Raw genomic sequence first — 24,870 nt, forward strand, 5'->3', positions numbered from 1 at the left:
AGAGAAGCCGAAAAAGGAAGTTAATTAGCCGAAAAGGGAGGGAGGGAGAACAGAAGAGCGAGAGCAAATGTCTGGGCTGCGGCTGAGCATCAGCAAAAGAGAAAACGAAGGGCCTATAGGCTCTACGCACGGCGCCAACCGTGTATATAACGCTTACATAACACTTTGTATTGGCCAGCTGTCCCACTTCCTGTCCATAGCTGTTTAGTTGAGAGCATTTTAGTGTTTTAATTTAAATCGACAACACTATCAAACAAACACCTACACCATTTGAACACTGCGGTAGTGAACGGGGAGAAGAAGAGATGGGAGAGGGGCAAGAGAGAGAGAGAGAGAAGAAGCACACAATGTGAAAACCAAGCAAGAGATGAAGACAGGGAGAAAAGACAGAAAGCTCTAAATGAGAGCCTGGCAAGTTTTGGGCAGAGGTGGGAGTGATGCAACGTAGAGGACACATAAGCAGAGAGACTGACAAAGACAATGCAATAAAGAGAGAGACAGGGAAAGCGAGTGACACAGCGAGACACAGATATCGAGAGGCAGAAAAAGACGGAGGAAACGAGCACGTAGCTAACCTAGGGATTTAGGCAGCAGGTTCTTGATGAACTCAGCGTGATCTCCGACGTGCAGCACGCTGTAGACACTCGTGTTCATCAGCTCCTCCTGGTTGTAGCGCAGGTACTGGGTCACGTTCTCCGACACGAACACGATGTTACCCTCCATGTTCACCACAAAGAAGAAGCCATCAAGGGCCTGGAGGAGAGAGAGGAGAGGAGGAGAGAACGAGAATGTTGACTTATTAATCGGTCCACATTGATTCAGAATCAATTTCCCTGACAGTGAGTCAGTGCATATACAAATGGGAGCAGAAGACGCAGAGGGGAGATATGTTTGAGCAATTGCCTTCCCCATTGGAACTGGCTGTTGACCAGTAGCTAACACTATAGTACAGTAGGCCTAGTCTGACATGTCAGATCCATATTGCCGTTTCCTAAGGACACTATTATGAGACACGCTTGGGACACAACACCCTCACACACATCACCACGATAAGCCAAAGTTGGTTTGTGACCAGTGATTTTGCCAGCACTTTGTAAATAGCCAATGTCCTAGTTTCAGATGCAGAGGGAGGTGTGGGTTACGCAGACTTCCACAGGTCTGACGTGTCGTACTAGACTTGGTCTAATGCGTTCCACTAAAGCCAACTGAAGCTGTATATTTGGTGCTCTGTAGTCAACAGTGCAGCAGCAAATTAGGAAAATGTAGGATAACGCAATGCAAGGAACGGTTTTGTTTTCCCTGGTTTCCTGGTTGTTAGGTCATCCTCTTGCTAAAGTGGTTGTGCTGTGCTCCTCCTTCACCCTGCACAGCACACAGTAGAGCAGCCCAGCCTCAAACCCAACCAAAAAACAGGAGGATTTGTGTGCCACCTGCTAGCAGTCCAGGCTTCACTCTGACAGCCGTAAGAGAGCAGCTCATTAGACCTGCTAGCTTGTATATAAACACTGAAATTTCAGCGCTGGTCTTATCAATTTGTGTGATATGTGGTACATCAAGTATAAAGAGGAGTGATTATTACTCAATGTGTGCAGGGTACATCCATCACCCCTGCAGATTCTATCTTGACAGCAGTATGGCTGATAGGGAGCAGGATAAAAGCATGTGTCTGCAGATAAGGAGGAGGACGAGCATCTAATTGAAAGAATACAGCCCCAGGTCAGCCATTACACACAAGATGGTGTCAATTAGGCCATCAAATCACCCAGAGCCCTTAAGGGGGAATTCTGGTGGCTGTAAAGCTGCAAGAGCTGGTGTCAAGATAATGTGTCTCCTCCTCACATCTGCTAAAAGAATAATCAACTGCATGTCTTCTCCACACACACACACACACACACACACACACACACACACACACACACACACACACACACACACACACACACACACACACACACACACACACACACACACACACACACACACACACACACACACCCTCATCCCCAGTTTGTAGATCCTCATACATACCATGCATTTATAACAATCACATGCCCCTATGGCTATTAATGAAGTGTAATTAAATCTGTAGCTTGTCTGTGAACCAATTATGAAACATGTGTTTTGTATTTTTGTTATCCTGTTATGATTAGGCATGTTGACTGTCTCACTCTTCCCCTGATACGGCACCAGTAAAATGAAACTCTGCACATAATCAGTAGCCTTTTGTATCCATAATCAACTGCATGTCTGTGATGAACTACACTGCGTAACATAACTGGCATCAACCGTAGCCCTACATATCGGGGTGTAGCAAGCTCATACATCCCAGGACAGACACGGTCAGATTTGGATCGAAGTTTTCCCTAACTTGTAATATGACAAAATAAACAGAAAAATAGACTTACGAAGATTTCATCTATTGCTGCATGGAGCAGAGTAAAATGCTGCATTGTTGTGTATAGGGCTGCAACTAACAATTATTTTAATTATCGATTAATCGATCAGTTATTTTTTCCGATTAATCGTGACTATAACATATCAAAGATAATGCCCGTCACAAGACACCAGAGCCCAAAGTGATGTCGTAAAATTGCGTACTTAGTCAGACCAGCAGCCACAAAACTCCCCCAAAATATTGACTTTATAATGATGTGAAACAGAGAAATGCAAGCAAATTTTTGCATTTGTGAAGCTGTAACCAGCAAGTCTTTTTTTTTTTTTTGTACTTGATAAATGACTAAAACGTTTAATCGATTATCAAAATTATAATCAATTAATTTTCTGACGATGGACCAATCAATTGACTAATCGTAGTTGTCTAAGTCCATTCTTTGTAAAAAAAAATAAAAATAAAAAAAGGCCATGTACTGGACAAGTGGGGCAAACAGAAACAGAGCAAACATACCGCCAAGTCTTGTCTTCTTGCAGACACTCTTACATAACAGCATTAGCCAATACTTTGATTTACAATGCCCATGATTAAATATACACAGTAGAGATGACTAACACTGTTACACATAAACAGACTCACTCTCTCCCCCCTCCCCCCCTTCCTCCATCTCTTTCTCTACCTGTGCCTCTTTTTCTCTCTACTCCACCAACCATTTCGTAGCTAGCCTACTTCTCTGCCAGATGACTCTATATTGCATAACTTCTCACTGCAGTATAGGCCAAGTTATGAATCGGGCACGGCGTAGGGAGTAGGGGACTGGTCACAGAGCCCTCTGGGTGATACTGTGTTAGTTTACTCACCCGCCCCCCTGAGACAAAGACAAAGACAGTGCTAACTAGGTCCTATGGCTGCTGTCACCAAGCCCTGCACCAGCTACTGAATCCTTTCCCCATACAGGGGATGGTAAAGGAGAGATTACCCCTGAAGGAATACAATATGCTATGAGGGAATAGGATATGATACTGGTGCTTTGCAAGCAGGGTCTCTCCTTCACATCATTTTTTGCTAATCATGCTAGAATTTCAGCATAACAAACATGTGATGATCGTCCAAAAAACATTCCCAACAGCCTAAAATTATACTCTGGTGATTTCATGATTTCATCACCCCACACAACAGCAACTGTACGGAGCTGTCTGCTAGGCATGCAAACTGTATGCCACAAGAGTCATGTGACAGAACAAGGCTGGCTCCCAGAGGGTTAAACCAACAGCACACCAGTGTTTTCTCAGGGCCTTCTCTGTCTGTACATGCTGGCATAAGAGTGGGCAGTGGAGAGCCTTGCAGAAGGGTCATGGGGCGCGTGGGCGCATTTCCTGCCGACAGCCATTGTGCTCGGAGCATGCTGTAATGAGCCTGGGCTGGAGGACGGGGACGTGGCTGGGGCAGAGCGGGTGTGAATGGCTGGTCCCTGTGTTTTGGGGCTGCTGACAGATGGGAAAGCATGCAGGCTACACTGGGCTATATTTAGCCGTGAGTTAGCATGTCGATTCAGTGACGCTGGACCTGGAGAGCTATAAATATTCCATGACAGGACAGATCTAGCGGCGAGCGGGAGGGAAGAAGGGAGGGAGAGAGAAAAGAGAAGTGAACAAGAAAGAGAGAAAGAGGGAGGGAGGAAGCGAGCGAGAGAGAGGAGAGGCTCAATGGACTGATTCATCCGCCAGGCTGTTGCTTTCTTTCCCATTATACGTAAGCACTTCAGTGGCCCTCCGCGGGACAACGAGGCCATTGCTCTGCTCAGTGATTTACAGCCATTCCAGGGCAGATACAAGACGCTGGCAGCCTTTATTCTGCCCAGCTACACTCAGACACGACCGCTACTGGCCTATTTGTGATTGTTCTCTGTGGATGGCACTCTTCATTATATCCCAGTCATGACTTAAGAGGAGAATATAGCCTATGTTACTATGAGTGTTCACTGTTTGCAATCTTTTCTTGCCAAAAATGCCACTATGAATAGGCATCACACCCAAGAGAAGACCCTTTACGCACCTCCAGCATCATTGGTCCCAAGGCATCTTTGTCAATCACACTTTGGCCTGTTGATGAGACGTCAGCCTTCTGTACCTCCTCTTCGTTGGCTGCTGCTGCTTTCTCTGTTGGGGCGAGAGCCAATAACAATAACAGTTTAGAGAAAATTTAAAAAACACAGATTCAAAAGAACATGGATCTCAATTATTTTTTATGAAGCCAGAGCTCTTGGAATTAGATGCTGATTTTCGTACTATTTTGATGATGCTCAGTTCTCATCTACAATCCTTCTTTCTTGTACTGACGCAATCAGAAATTTCTACTGTAAACAAAAACACTCAAAGAAAATTACGGCTATAAAACATGCTTGCAAATTGTTTTCATTTTGTGTATCTATAAACAGTTGATTAAGATTAACCCCAGCATCCCTCGTTTCCGTCAAGATGGTGAGCAAAATGGCATTGCAGGCCTATGGCTCACTTATTCAACCGAGGGAACTGAGACACCACAACATGGATCTCAGAGAAAAACCAGCACCATTCCAATTGTCTTGTTAAATGATTCTGTTTTCCCCTTCAAATAGGCCCATGTGCTTTAAACAGGTCACTTGTGAACCAGACCTTTTAGTCTCCCTCCTGTTATAAAGCATTCATTCATATGCTGCCCCATTGTCAAGACATGTTGCCATGGCGTAAACCCAAGCTCTACGCAACAAGCGGGGTGAAAGGTCGTGGTAAATGAGTAAGTGTGTCGGAGCACGCAGCTGCCACGCTGGTGGCAGCCACGGAATGGATGGCATTGTCAATGTGCAAAAAAAGGCTATTATGGAAACATGGAGAACATCAGCCTCTTCCAGTGGGTAAACAACTCCTGTTCCAAATGGGCTGTTATAGGGTTAGGGTTAATAGGCTGGCTCTTACTTACTGCAAAAGCTGCAAAGGCAGACTTTGTCATAACTAATTTTTTTTAACCAAAAAAGCTGATTATAAACCTATTACCAGAAAAAAAAAAGGAGGCCCACTGGAGGTCTTAACCTTAAATTAGTCACAAAACCATTCTTGTGATCACTGAATTTTGAATATAGAGTAATTTTTGACTTTGGAGATTGGCCAGTAAAGTGATAACTGGGCTAGCTGAGGAGGCTGTGGCATGGAAGTCACAGCAGGCATCTGTACATAGGTAAAACAGAGCCACTGATGGTAGTATTGAAAAAGAAATATCCTATAATATTTTCAGAGATTTTCAGGATTCACAATATGCATACTATTATTTTTCATTTTGCTCTTCTAAGGCTATGTTGCAAGATACTGAGAAGTACAATCCAAAAGGTAACAGTGCTGTTTTCCTTTGCAGCCTTCAGCCTTTGATCAGTCAAAGTAGGTTTTCAGTTTCAGGTAAACAAGCACTGCACAGCTTCCAGTCAATAATAAAATGAATAGCCAGTCTCAAATAGGATTCTGAAAGTCATGGAATAGCAGTTTCAGAAAAATATTTGTGGTTAGGCATGTCATAACCACTATGAGCAACCTGTTAAAACCGTCATTTTCAACTCTTTTGATAGGAACCATTCTTCAGCAACATTACAGCATCCTTTATCTCTTGCCAGGGTTTTGCCTTTCTTGTCATATGCATTGCTTTGCTCAAATTACTTGGCTGGCAGTATTTGATGCTGCCTTCAAGAGCTCCTCGTAAGCTCCTACTCCTACTTACATGTTCAGAAATCTTAAGTATGACTTAAGATTCTACGGCTTTTGGTGAGAAAGATTAACAAAATGGACCCAACGACAAAACATCAAGATATCACAATTTATGATATATTTATGTTTAAAAATGCTAACCATAGCACCTTTAAATCCATTGCCTACTATATTGCCTTCATCTACAGTCCTTTTTCAGTAATGTAATGATCTTTAGGTGATTGGTTTGCTTGGAAGTGAAAATCTGGCTCTAGTGCAGGCTCTGGTCTATACTGTACCTGCACTATGGTGCTCTGCATTTCTCCATGTGAGTGATTGGGTTAATAGCCATGCAGAGAAGCCTTATGTTCAGAGCGTAGGCTGCCCTACTTTTGGAGATGATGATGAGCGAACGAATATGAGTGGGCTGTTGGGGGGACACATTTGATTGTCGCACCGCGCCAAGGTGAGGGCTGACCATATGGTGAGGAAATTTTGTGAGGTGAAAAGCAAACAAATCCATGCCTTATTGCCTTTCATTTTTTGGAAGCAGATGCATGTGAAAAAGGAGGCAAATGCAGGTTTCCCCCTGCTCTGTAGACACGTGCAATACCAAACACGCACGCGCGCACACACACATTCATCTCTTTCAGCATTAATGATGTGTGCATCAGCAGGACCTCTGCAGGCCCAGCGGGGCCCAGTATACCAGCACAGCTGCCCTGAATACAGACCCATCACTCAATGTCATGACAGCCCTCACTGGCTCTCACCATCTCCTGCCAGAGCCTACTGTCCGTGTGCAGCGCTGTGCCATGGAGGGCAGGAACTGATTACTTATAAGGGCTGCCTCTGACCCCAACTGGTAGATGATCTGTAACTAGCTAAATATACTTCTGTTGGCACATTTACCATTTACTCTTACTATATTTTATATGTACTATATATTTTTTTAAATATCATTTGCATCTCCATTTTGCATCTCCTCAGTTAGCACAGATGTTACATATATGTAACATAATCAACAGAAAGAATATACTAACTCCTTTCTGTACCAGCTGCAGGTCTCAGATTAGCTCAGCCTCCAGCCAATCAGGGCTGGGCTCTACTGTGGTGGCACGGGCCAGCAGTTATGAGTGTAAAGGAAGCTATAAAATTCTTGGCTATGCCATTACTTTATAGGCTCTATAAAGAAATCAATTACTCGACATATTGTCTATTAAGACACAACAAGCTGGAAAGAGAAAAAAAAATGGCAAGCCTAGGCTAAGTATGCAACCCCTCCCTGATTTCAATTAGGGGAATGTATGCAGACAGCATGAGAAGAACATACAGGGCTAAATTAACTGCTTCCCTTAGGAGGCCCATTTTTCAAAGGCCATCATTACAGCATTGCACTTCCTCCCAGGGCTGTGACACCAATCAGTGTGAGTTATTAAGTCACATTTGTGTAATTTGAGTAAATGCATTCAGTAATGTCACCATAAGCTGAGAATGGTTCATTTCAAACACATTGTTTACATAGTAATGACGCTGTTAGTAAAAACAAAAATCTCAAGACTTTTAGGCCTATAGGAAAAGAGAAATTCCTCACAATGAACAATCCTATATCTACAGCCCTGGAACAGAGTGCTGCATGACAGATGAGGTCTGAAAGTGCAATGAAAAGAATAAATGGTGGTGGCAAAAGGATGTAACATCTAGGCCTACTTCCAGTGTAGACATATAAATAAGCTTTCAGTGCTTTCTTGGTTCACAAAAGTGCAACAAGAGAAGAAATGGCCACTGAAATGACTGCTGTGCCCTTCTGAACTGTACAAGATGAGGTACAGCAGCGCTCTTTAAGTAAACTGTAAAACGGTGTCTCTAGTTGGCCATTGAGGTCTGGGGAACAAAGCAGAAAAACGAGGACTGTTTAGCCCTTCCCTCGATGGTTGATGTACAAACACAATTACGCCTTCAGAGGCAGGCAGGGGATGTCACTCCAGCCTAGCGTAAAAAAGAGAGAACGAGGAATGGGAGGGAGGGAGGGAGGGAGGAAGGGAGGAAGGAAGGGATAAGAGAGCAGAGTGGGGGAGGGACGGACAGACGGTAGCCAGAGAGTTTGTGTGCGATTTTTGCATCACATTGCTCACCATTACATAACGCTTGGCTCTGTGAGTCACATAAAACAAGCCGACATCATCAGGCAGTCTGACTCACATGTACCTAGAGTGCCCCACTCTTTGTCTACCAGATTCACTCAGCTGCTTTTCACATAAGCATGGTCACAGCTTATTCACAACTCAAATAACTACAAACCATACAAACATCTTATTCAGCTAAGCATAGTTCCAAGTTCACTAACTACAAACAATACATGCATCCTATTACCTCATGCATTTAGATCCAATTTAAATGTTCGCAAAAACAATCAGAAACCAGGTATTTCCAGCTGCAACTTGAAAAAGACTGCGAATGAAGCCAAAATCAGAACACTACTAAATTGAGTAAACAAGGACTAAAAACTGTTGTGTTTGGTCCTGCAGGCAGAAGTTCCCCAAATAAAACAGATTGGGATTCTATCAGTACGGGTCTTGTAAATCCAACACGGCAAAAGCACAAAGACAGGCCTCTATTAATAGCTTAAAACGAAAGAGGAGCTGGCAAGTACAACCAAGCAGCTTGATCCATTTACCTGATGTTCTGGCTCACAATGGAAGTGGGAAAGACTGGCAGCCAACAAATCACTGCTGTGTTTACGCGTTTTACATGATGAAGTGATGGAGGGAACATTACATCAACCACACTGCCCTTTAACTGGCTAGCTGCAAGACCCTCTTCCTCTCTCTCTCTCTCTCTCTCAACACATTCTGCCAGCAAGCATTTCTTCACAGAAATGAAGAGTCATTGTTTAAAACACAAACATGACCATTACTTGTGTTATTAATTAATTAGCAGTTTATTTGAATGTGAACACAGAGCATATTAATTACTATGTGTGAAGCAATCTCCGGACCATAATATTTGTGCCATCAAATCTGCTAATGCCACCAACATCGTGCCACCAGTGGTTAGTCTGGGGCCTTGAAACCACACTAACATCCTCAACATATTCACAGTATAACTGAATACACAACATTTTTATTCACAGCCTAAATGGCTACAAATCATAGCAGTGTTTAATTCACCTATGTGTATTCACTGAGGCTAACTTGCTATATATTGTAACTATGCAATATATCACATGTGCTACATGGAGGCTTTTAAGTTGATTGGGAAAGCCTGTAGGTGGACAGGTACTGAGAATTGAGTGCTTCATACAAAGCAGCCAGCTGAAAGGTAACTGAATATTCCTTTCACTGTTGCTCTTTGGGACCTATTCTCCAACAGACATACATAAATACATCAATACAGTGTTAAAGGTGGCAAGTTCTTACTCCTCATACCTTGCTCCTTTATTTGTCTGATCTGCTTCACAGTTTCCTTCAGGATTGCACATTTGTCAGGCTTGACATTGAAGTTGTCGATGTCATTGAAGTTGGCGAAGATCAGCTCGGCAAGCTCTTCAATGTATTTGTTCTCGTGCTCGCGGTTGCGTTTCTCGTTGCTCCGCTTGGGACTACGGAGACAAAGAGAACATTGGGGTGAGAAACTGAGCAGGGAGGATGACATTAAGAGTTGGAGAGGATAAAGAAAAGGAAGGATCACTGAGACGACGTTGCGATAGAGAAGTAAGGCAAAGATTTTCAAGTGTGTGTGTACATGTGTGTGTGTATGGATGTTGGACCCCACAAAAACAGAGAGAGCAGGCCTGCATTGCTAATTCTGCCCACAGTAGGAGAATGACTGGGCAGGTAGGAGGAGCCCAGAGCAGGACATCAAAGAAGTTCAATTTACACAACTGCACCAGGGTTGATTATCGTCACTCATCTCTGGACATGGCTAAAGAGCCCTCTCATTTTCATAGCTGCCAAATGACAGTGCACAGCATCCACCGCAAACTCTGGCATGGAGGAGAGTCAGAGAGCGGGAGGGGGGGGGGGGTGGGGCTAAGGTCACTGTGCTCCATAGAGCTCAAAAGATATCTCTAAGCCAGTCTGCATTTTTATTCTTTTTTATGCAAACATGGAGCGCTGCATCAGTAAAGAAAACATACATCTGTGTGCTTGTCTACAGATAAATTATGCAGATTTATTTTTACAGGCTCCGGCAGCCTCTGTGCCCCGGGGTTAGAGGCCACAGTGGCAGTCAGCTAGCTTGGTAACTGCTGGGTTGCTGCTACTGTATGTACATTATTCAGGGCCCATTTAAGAAGTCAGGGCTGGGTTACACTATAAACATCTTTAATAAGCACTAAGGTCATCTTTGTTCTACTGTCTTACAAAAGGGAGAAAGATGGTGCAAGAGGGTTTGGAGAGGAACATTTTGGCAGGTCAGTGGGCGAAGCCGCAGATCATGTACTTGTGATGCAGAGGGGTTGAATCTGGATCCATGACCTTTGTAGCAGGACACTTTTCTTTTTCAGCACTCTCAAGTGTATACAATTAAATCAAGTAGAAATGCCATAAATATAGTACTTGAAATGTTTTTTTTTGTTTATTTGGCCTTGCTTGAGCGGCTGGAAGTGGGAGACTTACCTGGGTCCTAGAAGTTCGGCAGAACATTCTTTGCGTTTTCGCGACTCTGCCCTGGCAGGGTCAGATGGGTTTTCACCGACTCCACTCATCCTCAATGCATATCAGCGTCTGGAAAAAGAACACACACGTCAGTTTTTAATACGAAACATCTTTTGATGGATTGACTCAACTATTAAATTATGTTAAAATCACTAATATAGGTGTGTGAGCATGCCCGCACACGTGCGTGCGCGCACACACACACACACACACACACACACACACACACACACACACACACACACACACACACACACACACGCTCCTGTGCTGGGGGCACAGGTTGATCCACTCCAGGAGAAATGAGTGAAAATGGAGCGGAGAAAGAGATTCAATCATTTCTCTCTGATGGTGCAGCTCTCCCCAGAGAGGCTGAAACGAGAGCACAGCGCTTCGCCCACAGCCCCAGACTGTGTGCTCAAACATGCACCGAGAAAAACCCATTCGTTACGATACCAAGCAAAGCCAACTCACAGCAAAAGCGGAGTGGGTTTACAAACACGACATGTGTCCATGTTTACTGAGTGCCTCTGAGAATGCTTTCCCTGCATTTGGCCTGTAAAAGTCACTTGAATATTAAATAAAATGTCAGAATCCAATGATGCCTGCTTATTCTAGCTTGAGCTCTAGTTACAGAGCAAAAGGTCTTGAGTGAGTAAGAACCCATTCAATGACTGTTTTCCCATTACTGACACTCCACACACAGCTATCTTGGGCTTCCCTTCCACTTCAGATCAAATGCCATTAGGTTAGGTTACAAATTTGTATTGTGTCCTTAATAAAAAAAAATACAAAAAACACAGTCAGTTGAGAGCCCCCTAGAGTTCTTGTCCCTCATAAGATCTTGAACATTCTCCATACTGACATCTCTTTTATTCCTCTCTCCCTCTTATCCTGCAAGTCAGCACAGGCTGAACTTCATGGCACTAAATGAAAGGCAATCAATTATTGAACAGTAATGCCTTATTAATTACCATCATCATCTGCACCAAAATTTGATGGTTAATGGAGATGGCTTTCAATATGGGTGGGTATCTACTGCATAGAAGATGCATACACATGCACATTCTTGTGTCTCTATGTGTTCTTCTAAACCAAATGGTGACCTCTAAAAAAATAAAGTATGCTAACTATTCTTGTTGGTTCAGGTAACAGATGTGTGACGCAGCCCATTGCCATGAGAAAGGGGGATGGAGGGCGAGGGACAGTCAGAGAGAGAGAGAGAGAGAGAGAGAGAGAGAAAAAAAAGAGAGAGAGAGAGAGAGAGAGAGAGACAGAGAGATACTTTCTCCAGGACAGCGCACAAGGTTGGGGCACGCTGTGTTGTGATACACCCTGAGCCACCCTAACCATGGAAACGGCTACGGCACACAGTGTTCACTGCTCAGCCATTACATAAGGCAGAACAGAGTACAGCACAGCACAATGTAGAGCACAGTGGAGCAGCATAGCTTAGCGGAAGCCTGCAAAACTGAAAAGAGAGCTACTGTAGCGACCATGCAAACTTGAGTCTGGCTCCCTTCTGGCCTGCAGTGGCCTACTTAAAGCTAATGGTAGGGTCTGTGCTCAAATGGCTAAAATCAAAGCAGTGGTGACTGGGCAGAGAGACAGAGGAGACTCTGAAGGGTAAAACACATTGCCACAGTTCCACGACAGCTCTGTTGACAAGTGACTTGAGTACAGATGTTACCGTTGGCCTGTACAACGCATGGATAGATACAGATAAAACACAGTCACCGGGTGTGTGTCCTCGCATTATGTTCTTTTGAATGCCATAAGGGGCGTCTTTATGCTGTGGCACTGTGCTGTCCACTGAAATTACACCAGTGTCTACAGCAGAGGTTATGTGCTTTTATTAATGACAACAGAAACAGGCCATTAAACTCTCATAGCTAAGTAGCACTCTCCATCCTTATTGGTTGTCTCCGGGCATTCCAGCACAAGTTACCATGGGGATTCCAAACCTGATTGGTTGCGCTTGTCCCTTTGGGTTGGATATGATTGGTTGCCTTCGTCTCCTTGACATGGCAGTAACGATGGGTCATTGTACATTGAGACAAATACGAGAGGCTGCAAGTACTAGGCACGTCTCAATGACACCATCACAGACAGCCAGACAGCGTGGCCAGCAGGCTGGCAGGCCATTTCTGTTGCTGGGGGGCCCGATCTCCACATGGGCAGACTAGCTAGGGACCTCTAATCCTAGAGAATGCCCTGGATCCCTGGGCAGCTATAAACAGCTGGGTACTGGTGTTAGCACTTACTGTATAGAGCTGTGTCATTGAGTTAATTATCAACGTCAGCCAGTAGAGGAGAGTTCTTCCCCGAGCAAAGCTCAGTCCTCCTTGCCCAGGCTCCAGAAGGCCAGAGCAGGTCTGGAAGTAAGTGAATGGTGCCATGCTGCTCTTCTGTGTGTTTCTGTGTGGGGGATCAAATCTTCACAACCCTTCTCCTCCACGTGCACTTCATTAAGCCCTTACTTTCCCCTTTCTTCCACCAATACAAAAAACCCTTTTGTTGTTCTTATTTAGTCTAACAGTGTAAAGTGGGAGTAGAGTTGGGATATAGAAGTATATAACAAGTGAAGGCCTATAGTTTAAAAGGCGCTTGCCTTTTAACATATGTCTTCTAAAACTGAACCTCTCTGTTAGGAGAGACTCAACTATAAGTTAGGAAGTCATGTTACATGCGGCTCTGATGAGACACAAGACATTAGTCTCTTAACACACAAACACGTACGTACAGACCATTATTATGATGAAGTCATCTGCACACTAAGTGCATCTACAGCACATTGTACTATGCTGCTGTCTGCTACACACTTGCCCGCACAATCATGAGACACACACATGCATCTTTTAACTGCCATAGTTATGTATATAAGTCAAAACTGCTGCCACAGAGACACCAAGGCAATGATGTTAAGATGATGATGACAAAGAAATCATGTATATGCTCTGAACAAGTTAGGGCTCTATGCTTAGTCCCTGATGATTCCTACCAAACTGCTTTGAGTATGACAAATGCCTATCCATTATTCAGTAACATTTCCATCACTAAACTCTTGGAAAAAAAAACAACAACAACAACCAATTTCACCTCATTAAGTCGAGTCATTTAGAGGGAAAGTGGGAGCAGCAAAAAGCCAGATCTGACACCGCTCGGAGGCTATCATCCACAGAGGACTGGAGCAATAGAGCTAAAACTTGAGTGCATTGTTGTGTATACCAGAGCCATTGAGCATTCATAAGAAATTGACAAAAAAGGAGCTTGTTTTCAAACAAGCAGAAAAAAAACAATTCTCCACAGAATTTCAATATTTAAGGTGCTTCAACTATGGTTAAAAAAATAGCTCGCTCTGGTTAAAAAAAAATGTAAGAGCACTTATTCACCTTCCCTATGCCACAAGCCAAGCCTTGCGTTTACTGCAAACTACACAGTAAGATCAGGGGGCCTGAAAAAAAATGCTCACTGCTATTTTACTATGACATCAACTTCAGGTAAAGACTGCTTTAGCTGGCCTGCAGCTAATATAATGACCTCCAGGCCATGTTAACAGCCTCAAGCCTACATAAGGAACTGCTATCCACTACTAACAGAATTACACCTGTGCTGTGTGCAGTTTGCATTTACTCAGAGGAATTGGGAGTCGGGGGGGTTGGGAGGGGGGGGGGTGGCGGCACTGGAGCCATAACTTCATTATGCATGTGATTGACTGGCATATTCTGGACAGCCTCTGCCATCACTTAGTCCAACATCAGGCTGTCAGCTCATTCAGTTCATTAGCATTGGAAGTCGGGGCATATGGCCCATCAGTCATTACAGACTGCCTTATGTCAGTCATACAGTGTGGAATCACTGTGGGGCTAAGTGGGGATGTCAAGATCCACATGGGCAAGATGGATAAAGTCATGCAGCTTTCAAACAGCTATCCTTCAGAACTCAACTGACCCGGGGGACTGAAGGATAGGACTAAATCTTTAGTTGGCCACAACACATTTCCATAATAGTAAGACAGAGGGAAGAGGGAAAGAGTGCTTTTAAGTGATTCTGTAACATTATCCACCAACAAGGTAAAGCCAAGTCGTCTTCTGAGAAAAAGTCAGTGACAAGCAAATGTCACACAAAAAAGTCGGATCCTTTTTAGACTTTAGGTACGATAATGCCCTCTACTGCATGTTAGGCCAGCTGTAAGTTATGCTGTTTATGGTAAAAACACTGGCAGACTGAAGATCTTATTGCAGGCCTGGAATTAAGTCATTTTTAGGGCAAGGCCACTTTGGCCTTTGATAAATACAAATTTATTGGGGCATCGCGGCCAAAATGTAGGGCACCAAGGCCAAAACCAATGGTTATTAAAATCCTTTTTTCAGTCCTTTTTCCTCAACAAAATAAATATCCTAATAGAAAAATTAAGTGCTGCAGTGTGATACAGCACATATGTAAGATGGCTCAGACTGCAAAGTTAGTTACATGTCCAGTAACACACAATAACGTAAGTGTAACCCAGGTTATTATCTGTAACTACAAATTACAGATGTCCCCTAAACGCTTCACATGCAGACTATCGTTAGACGCTACGATTTACCGATGTTCCCTAAACGTCTCATGCAGGCTACTGCTACTGATAGCGTTTTTGCTGCTCTCGACCCGGTTAATTTTGCTATATTCTTCATTACAGCGGCAAATTACCCGCTGTACATTTAAACTTACACTAGTTCTGCTCAAGCACTCATAGCTCTCTCCTTCTTTTAGCGACTTTCTCGCTAATCCCACAGTTGTTTACAAGCTTTTCAGATCTGCTAGTTACTTAGCTTAGCAGTTAGCGATGGCTTCTCTCTCTCCCTCTCAGTTTAATTAATAATTAGCTGTTAATGTTTACGTTAACGTTACACATATATTTGCGGGATTGGGAGAAATCTCGCGCTGCGTCGAATGTAGTTTTAAATGAGGAAATCCGCAACTTTCTTTTAAGGGCACAACGGCCAGTTCAAAACAGGGCATGCCAAACTGGCCGTGTGGATAGTTCATTTTAGAAGGGGCATTACGGCCACACTCCGGGCATCCACGGCACTGGCCGTTTGGCTGTGGTATAATTCCTGCCCTGCAATATTATTGGAAGTGAAAACTGAGGATCTGACTGGAAGAGGCTGGGGGTCAGGTGGTTTATTGGAGCAGCCAGCCTTCCATGCAGTTGTTTTGCTACTTTGTTATGATGTTACAGTTATGATGAGCTTAGGTTTCCACTTGCATAAGGGTAGTAAACACCCCTGCCCAGACTCTCTCTCTCTCTCTCTGACACACACACACACACACACACACACACAAATGACAGTAACCGCACTTATGTGTTTGTGTGCTGACAGGTCAGCCCTGCCTCTGTGAACTCAGCACTTCTCACTTCATTACAGCTTTTCATCTCCATCATGGCCTGACTGTGCGACTGACTCACGAGTCTAAATGAAGGGTTTGGTTATTATGGCACTGTAATGGCCACGCCACTGCCTCAGCAACACAGCCTCAAAACTACATCGATAGCTGTCCAATATCTGAACACTCATTGTTAGACTGATATGCCATGAAAGTGCACACAATATTGGAGACTAAGTCTTAACATTCAACTTTTTAATGGTGTTTTTTTTTATCATTTGTTTGGTTAGAGATCACAACGACCCAAATTGTGTTTTTGTTCCCTCTGCCTTTCATGAAATAAGGAAACATGGGAAATTAGATTTTAATGATTTGGTGACTAGTAGAGTGGCACAGTGTTCAATACAATACAATACAATTTCCCATTTGGCAGATGCTTTTATCCAAAGCGACGTACATATGAGATTTTAATACAACACAAGCAAGGATCTAGTCTTGAGAGAACAACGAGAGTAAGTGCCATAAAGCTAAGTTCTGGTCCGACAGGACATAGGTGCTATGAGGCAGTGCATAGAGGCAGTGCATAAAGGCAATGCATAGAGTGCACAGAGGCAGATATAAAGAGTTTTTTTTTTTTTTGGATTACACAGTCCATCAGGTGAGAAGGTGTTCACTAAAGAGCTGGGTCTTTAGCCTTTTCTTAAAGATTGAGAGGGACTCTGCGGATCGAATGGAGTTTGGTAACTCGTTCCACCACTGAGGAACCACAGAAGAGAAGAGTCTGGCTAGAGACTTAGGGCCTTGTTGTGGTGGCAGCACCAGGCGCCATTCCTTGGCAGAGCGTAGTGAGCGGGAGGGAGCGTAGACCTGAATGAGGGAGTTCAGGTAGGTAGGAGCCGTTTTGGTTGCTGCTTTGTAGGCGAGCATCAAGGACTTAAACTTGATGCGGGCAGCAACTGGGAGCCAGTGGAGGGATATGAACAGTGGAGTGACGTGCTCTTTTGGGCTGGTTGAAGACCGGACGCGCCGCTGCGTTCTGGATCATCTGCAGAGGTTTGAGCGTATGTGCCGTGAGCCCTGCCAGTAAGGAGTTGCAGTAGTCAAGGCGTGATATTACAAGCGCCTGTACTAGGAGTTGTGCTGCATGTTCAGACAGGTAGGGTCTGATCTTCCTGTTGTACAGGGCAAATCGGCATGACCGAGCAACAGAAGCCACATGCTCCTTAAAGGTTAGTTGGTCATCAATCATGACCCCCAAGTTTCTGGCAGACTTTGCGGGAATGAGCTGAGCTGATTCGAGCTGGATACTGATCTGTTGTTGTACAGAGGGACTGGCTGGGATGACAAGGAGCTCAGTCTTTGACAGGTTAAGCTGAAGGTGGCATTAGAGATATCAGCGAGGCATGCCGATATCCGTGCCGAGACTGTGGGGTCGTCTGGCGGGAACGATAGGAGGAGCTGGGTATCGTCAGCATATGAATGGTATGAGAAGCCATGTGAGCTGATGACTGCACCAAGCGAGGTGGTGTATATTGAAAAGAGAAGGGGTCCAAGCACTGACCCTTGAGGTACCCCTGTGGACAAGCAGTGGGATTTAAACACTTCCCCTCTCCAAGACACTCTGAAGGATCTCCCTGAGAGGTAGGACTCAAACCAGCGGAGGGCAGATCCTGAGAAGCCAAGCTCAGTGAGTGTGGAGAGGAGGATTTGGTGGTTAACCGTGTCAAAGGCAGCCGTTCACAGGGTGTCTCCAGAATATGCTTAGAAATATTTGGGCAATGATATTGACTTTCATTGTATATAGCAACATAGGAATATAGCAGCATACTTAAAGACAGACAGGTCCGTTGAACAAACACCAACAAAAAAGAACACACACACACACACACACACACACACACACACACACACACACACACACACACACACACACACACACACACACACAACGTTTGAAAGTTTGAAAAATCAATTGACTTTGAAAGCGCTGGCTGCAGTTGAATGAGGTGATCGCAGGTTTGTGTCACTGCTCATATCTTAGGTGACACAGGAGCAGGCTCTCCTGGCCTGAGCTGGAGCCACCCAGTCTGGCCAGGGAGGAATGCAGAGACAACAGGGGGGCTGCTGCTGCTCAGAGTGCGAGAAAAGACAAGGTTTCTTTCTGTCAAACTCAGCTGCTACAAACTGTATAAGACTCCATATGACACTCTGTATATACTGTGATAAACATCTCCAAAGGACAACACATTTCTGTAAGATGTCTGTCTATAATTTCACCTGGGAGGTTGTAATGCTGGCTAAATGGCATGATACGTGGCTATTAACCTATCAGAGGATAGACAGCGCCCAGCAAACAAATTTGCTAACTGTTGACTTGCAGCAGGAGTGATGCAGCTCATGGGGAGTCTGGTACTTGATGCCATGTGCATGTTCTTCCTTCCCACCCAGAAAGCATTCTAGGTTGTGTATCCTCTACCTCTGTGCCTCTCTCTGCTTCCCAACAGTCTAAATTGAAAGTGAAAGTGAAAACAAAAATCTAAATACAGACGATTACGTTTACACATGCCATAACTGCCTTCTGAACATCTCACAATGCAACTGCCACAGAAGTTGATTTAATCCTCCATAGCTCGTACACATGCATGGTTAGGGGTTCAATTCTTTCTGAGACCATCCATACTAAAAAAGTGTGCACTTATAGTTCTGTAAGGTGCTTTGGATAAAAGTGGCCACCAAATGGCATATGCTATGTAACAGTGCCACTGTTTCTTCAGCATTAGATGTATTTGTATAACTTTGTGGTCTGTCTCTTAAGAACCACTGTAAAGCTGTGTCACTACCCTGCTAATAATCATGTTTGACTACTTCTAGACAGTTCTTCTCAAATGAAGTTCAGCTGCCACAACCACACAAAAGGAGCAGGGCTGCGTGTACATCGCCAGAGGGGGGTCTTCAAAAACACTGAATCACCCATTCCAGTCATAGTATTACAAACAAAAAAAAAAAAAAGCCACGAGTCTCTGCCAGCCATCTGATTGCCAAGGGGGTGAGGGCATGTGCCAGTGTGCCATTCCTGTAATCATGTGGGTTAGCAGGGCTTTGGTTATAGAGACACACCCAGTGCTTATGGAGCCCAGAGAGTGCCAGGCATGACTGTGCATTAAACTGCATCAAAAGCTATTGGGGAAGTGTTTGAAGTCTCCTGCACTATAATAATGAGGGCCCTTCCAGAAAGTGCAAAACCACTGTGGGGCATTGAACAATGTCTCGCTGGTTTGTAAGCTGTCCTCACATGGCTTCCGCGCAAAACAAGCCGGTGGGAGAGATGGAGAATGAGAGTGCACCAATAAAGACCGCAGCCGGAGGATTGCATCATGGGCCATTTATTTCCCTAAACTGCAGAGGAAATCATGCCAGGGGAGGGGGTCAGAGGACCTACTTCTTCTCAATTTACAGCTCAATATTTGCACGGGTGAGAAGAAGTGCTGAGAGAGCCAAAACACACAGAAACATGTTGGGGCTGTGTCAGATGGTATTAAAGACAAACACGTGTAATTAAAAACATTATCGATTTCAACGGGGTGGGGGGTCTGGAGTGAACCCTCTGGCCTCACTGACAACGCTGTTACCTCGAACCAGATGTTCCGATATTAGGTTTGGGTCAGGGGAGAGGCATGGGGAGATGGAAGGAGGAATGAGTCGATGGATGGAAGGGATATGAAGAGCGCTATCGAGTCTAACACTGAAATCTTGGGTGATTTTAACAAGACTTGACTGACTGGCATGCAGCTCTCAGAACATACAGAAGTATCAGATCAATGACGGAGCGAGTGAGGGAGAAACACAGAGAGAGATCAGAGTGTAGAGAGAGCAAAGGAGGATGGGGAAATGGGAAAACAAAGAGAGTAAAAACAGGAGTAAGAGCACGTCTCTCTCTTTAGCCTTGTGCCATATATGCTGGTTTCATTTCGTCTTTGTGCAGTAGGACTGGGAGGAGGGGAAGTGAGGAGATATACAAAACAAGTCTACTTAAGACTACTGACATGCATCCAGAGAAGCTCCCGCAAGAAAACACACACACAAACACAGACCACTGACTTACAGAGACACACGGACAGATGCATGCACCTTGCCTGCTACCCAGTTCCACTCAAGAGCTTGTCCACTCCAGAATCACTGCAAGGTAATGGCTCTAAAGTGCCAGATTGCAACCAAGAGCCAGGCCTCCCATTTACCGAAAGCTGATCACGCTCATGAATCTTTAACACTGGCAGTCACTTCAGGATGTCGCAGGATGGGGAGGGGAGGGCTTTCTGTATAATAAACACATTAAGCTGAGGAAGATGGGGCAAGAGGAGGAGGCGGAGGAAGGGGGGGGGGGGGCTGAGGTACAGAACGCTTGGCTGTGGCTGAAGGAGGGATGCAGCCAGAGGAAAAGAGAGCCGGACCCAGGAGGGGGAGCGAGAGAAAGAGCAGGAGTCGAGGGACAGCACAATAAGCACCTCTCCACAACAATCCAGTCACCAATTCATCTGTGGCCGAGAGCAGGGGAGATCCAGATGTCTTTGTGGAAATCGGATTATTGTATAAGGTTAAATATCTTGCGCTTGATGAAAAATGGGTTACCTTGTATCAGTGTCAGGTACAGTACAATATTTCATCCACAACAGAGGTGAATATATACAGAGACAGTGGAACAGATGGCTGATGCACGCACACACACACACACACACACACACACACCACAACAACAAAAACAGTAAACATATTTCAACTGATGCAAACGTTTACTTTCATAAATATAGAATATAAATATGGAAAAACTGCTGGCAACATTCCCCAAAGGCAGACATATTCAAGCCAGCACCGCCTAAAATCTAAAGTAACACCACCTCGCAGTAGGCATATGGAGGCTTCAAGCGTGAGGCTTGTTTTCACACATGATAGATGAGTACTGCAGACCAACGGGATTCTTGCATGCAGCCCTCACTTTTATAAACCAGGTGGATCGGGGCACTAATAGGCTGACTGAAAAAATTCAGAAGCAAGGAACATGATGGAAGGAATTGAGGAGAAGGTTCTGCAGACTGCCATCTCACATAACCATCAGTACAAGTCATGGTGGTTAGACTTAAACCAAAAAACCACTAAGGAAACTGAACTCTGACCTGTAAACAGGGGAACAAATACAAAGCAAGATGCTCGCTTTGAAGCTCATCAAATGGCAGTGAGCAAAGCTTGGAGGGTCTCACATCAAAACCACCATCACCCCTTTCCTCCCCGATACCGAGACAATCCATATGAGAAAAGGCCTAGAATATAATACATGTGCAAAGAGTACTTCTCCCAATCAATTGCCTAGATCGAGTGACACACAAGTCAATAAAAACACATGCTGCTGCTGAGGGGACACAATGGGTTAGGCTAAGTCTAGTCCTTTAATGAAAATCTTTGTTAAAATAATATTTTTTAGTTTGGGAACCTAATCTGTGCAACTGGCTCTTTTGTGTCCATTACTGTGGTTACGGGGGTGCATGTTTTTTGGCCAAGTTGCATAGTGGTGTTGTTGCGCAAGGGGAGAGTTGGCTGTGACTATACTTCTCACCTTGGTTTCAGTCCAGAGAGTCCCTCAGGGCATTGCTGCAGGACAGTAACGCTAGGAAACCTTTAAGCATCATCCACTTCTCCCTGCTGAAAGAAATGACAACAAAAATAGGACATTCAGTACATAGTCTGAATCAGCACAACCACGTCAGTGCGATAAAGATAGTATCTGTGAGTAGTTAGGGCATGCTTGAAAATTGTGACCACAATATATTATATATTGCAATGTAATTTTGAATATCATGACAAATTAAAATATAGTAACATTCATCTAAAGCCAATTTTAACATTTATTTAAAGTCAAGTTTATTTGTATAGCCCTTAATCAATGTTACAGTCACACACCTAGTCAAACACCCACAACATGAAAACAATATATGAAAAAGACAACCCCCGACCTTAGATCCTCAACTGAGGACAAGGGAAAAACTCCCATAAAAGGAACAAACAAAAAAACATGGAGGAAACCTTGGAGGGCTACTCAAAAAGGGATCCCCCCACGAGGACAGTCAGGTGTGCAATGGGTGCTGAGAGTGGGCAAACAAAGATTAAATGTTTTAAAAAAAGGATCTGACTACATGCTGCCCATGACATGTAATTTTTCTGTTCCTGACGGTAAAATTAATTTAAGCTCCTACAGTGCAGAACTGCACAAGGTCAGAATGAAAAATCACAGAAATAAAGCAATGCTTTACCACGGCCTGTGTATCACAAATCGTATTATGAGGTCTCTAGCAAGGCCTAGCCCTACTTAGCAATATTCAGTTTCAATAAACACACACTTTAAAACCAACCGACCAACCAACTGAAAATAAAGGAGGTAGATCAACACAAACCTTTACATAGCTTCTGCGCGAGAGTAAAAAATAGAATACAACTAAAATGTCAATCATTTGCACTGTCATTGATTAGCCATTCTCGGACAATCCTAACAGAGTGCAAAGCTGAGGTCCACGCACCAGCATGTCAAAACTTTGCCAAACTGTAACTAGCTCTCTTGAGCTAGTTTAACAACAAAAGCTTTTAAATCGACTAGTAATGGGCCCACAGCCCAGGGCAAGTCCTTTAATCTAGTGCAGACTGTTTGCATTAAGTTAGTGTAGAGCTGTAAGTTAAGTGTCTACAGGGTCTACTTCATCTCCTTGGAGACCTCACAGCCTTATTACATCCTGGAACACACTACGCCTTTTTAATCACGACACACAATTAATTAGACAGGAGAAAAGAGTTTCAATTTAAAATCATATTCCCGTTAGGATAATTAGAAAATACAACTTGTAGCTCTAAAAAAGGACTCAGCTAGGCTATTTGGCAATGCTGTAAAAAGGTGCCAATGAAAACGTATTAGAGAAAGAGCTTGCCCTGTACAAGAGGTAGCCTAATGAAGGGAGAGCCAGCCCACCCCCCCTCTGCCTGGGGGATTTCTCCCAAATACCTGCCAACTGAGCCAGCTGAGGAATGCGCTCACGTGATGTAATGTGCTGACGTAACTGGAGACTGACACTTCCCTTTTGAACCCTGCACAAGTTCACAGCTAGAGAGAGCCTTGTGGAAAGGTGATATTCAGTCTTTTGAAGTGCTGCACGCCACACACCCAAACAACTAAGCTGTGATCAGTTAGAGCTTTTAAAAGCCAGGGGGAGGTGGTCAAATATACAGTCCAACACTAGCCAACACTTAGCACATGAAACAATCTTTTTTGCATCCACTGTAAACACCTCCCAAATAACACAAGCATACAAAAGCTCATATGGTTTGAATGCTACTGTCAATCTCATTTTAATTTAGTTAAATTTCATAACCCAGTGTTTCTCAACTCCACCTTCCTCTTTTCCTCTTCTCATGCCCTGCCCACACACACAACCCCCCCCCCCCCCACCCCTTCCTCCACAGCTCTTAGTTCTCATCCTCTGGAGGAATTTCCTCTGAGCATTAGTGCTCTGTCACATGTTAAGTCTCAGCCCTGCCCCCTTGGTTGATCCATGGACCGGAGTGACTGACAGAATAGGGCTGACCCGGCTGAGTATGGAAAAATGATACTGAAAAATGATCAAAATCCAGAAACCTTCAAAATGCTACATTCTTACAATGATATGAGTTTCATCTTTTGTTTATAAATTCATGTCCATTTCTGTGGGGAAGAGTCACTGAATATAGAGTGGTTTCCTTTCAGAAAATCACACATCAGGTACAAATGACAGTGTAAAATTATTATGTGTCATTCACATTAGATAGGTGCTCTCATTCAACATAGATAAGTACTGTTTAAGAGGCAGTATTGAAGGGCCATCAGAACAGGTGTATTTCCAATTATACCCATCGCCATGACTGACGACTGCTGGTGGCATCCCTGGACCCTAGTATGGGGGCCTATGCCATCTATTAGCATATACATTTGCATGGCCACATGTGAGTGAGTGGCAGGCATCCACAACTGTCTATAGCTGTACTGGACCACCTATCACATATTAGGACCAGCTGAACCATGAAGTTACACGGAAATATGCATGTACACACGCCTACCTGCAAGTGTGCAAATGTAAACACAATGGAGCAGAAGACCTCTCAAGGAAAAGGCAGTGTTCCTTTAGTCTTGAAGTGCTCTCACTCAGCCCTTTAAGGACTATTCTACTTGGCACAGATACAGAAGTGTTGAATGAACACATTGGTGTAACCTAAACAAAAACACACACAGCCCTGCCAAGTCTGACATTGAGTTTTACTGACAAGTGACAACATTAATAGAGCTTGAGGTTACCCCAAACCTCGCAGTTAAATCAATGAAGTGACTCACGAGTTAAGAAATGAAAACAGTTTAAAAATTCATACGCCTTTCAGGTTGATTTATTAGAGACAAATATGCTCAGGCACATAGGTACATGCACGCAGCAAAGCTCTCACATACTCAAAGCCTGAAACAGGATCATGGGTACTATAGCTCATTGACCAATACACTCACAGCCCAGCCATCTGTTGGTATTTAGTAGGAGGTCAAAGATCATCAGGTTCAAAAGTTCAAGCTCCCCTTAAACAGACAGCAGCCAATTAAAACGTAGCTCTGGTGAGAGTCTATTTCATGAGTGGGGTGTGAAACCTCACATTCAACAAACAACTCGATATCTGTCAAATGAAAGTG

At 44.1% G+C, this 24,870-nt stretch overlaps 1 protein-coding gene across 3 annotated transcripts in view; it reads right to left on the minus strand.

Moving 5' to 3' along the window:
* ncoa2 (nuclear receptor coactivator 2) overlaps positions 1-24,870 on the minus strand; it is a 65,309-nt gene that overhangs the window by 25,203 nt on the left and 15,236 nt on the right. For all 3 annotated transcript variants that reach the window (XM_071923992.2, XM_071923993.2, XM_071923991.2), the window contains exons 2-6: positions 21,736-21,821; positions 10,722-10,829; positions 9,531-9,703; positions 4,448-4,551; positions 576-753 (exon numbers count right to left, since the gene is read on the minus strand). In XM_071923992.2, coding sequence (XP_071780093.2) covers positions 576-753; positions 4,448-4,551; positions 9,531-9,703; positions 10,722-10,810 — 544 coding nt within the window. In that variant the 5' untranslated portion in view covers positions 10,811-10,829; positions 21,736-21,821. The remainder of the gene's footprint in view (positions 1-575; positions 754-4,447; positions 4,552-9,530; positions 9,704-10,721; positions 10,830-21,735; positions 21,822-24,870) is intronic.

Source organism: Centroberyx gerrardi, chromosome 22, assembly GCF_048128805.1.
Source record: "Centroberyx gerrardi isolate f3 chromosome 22, fCenGer3.hap1.cur.20231027, whole genome shotgun sequence".
Lineage (NCBI taxonomy): Eukaryota > Metazoa > Chordata > Actinopteri > Beryciformes > Berycidae > Centroberyx > Centroberyx gerrardi.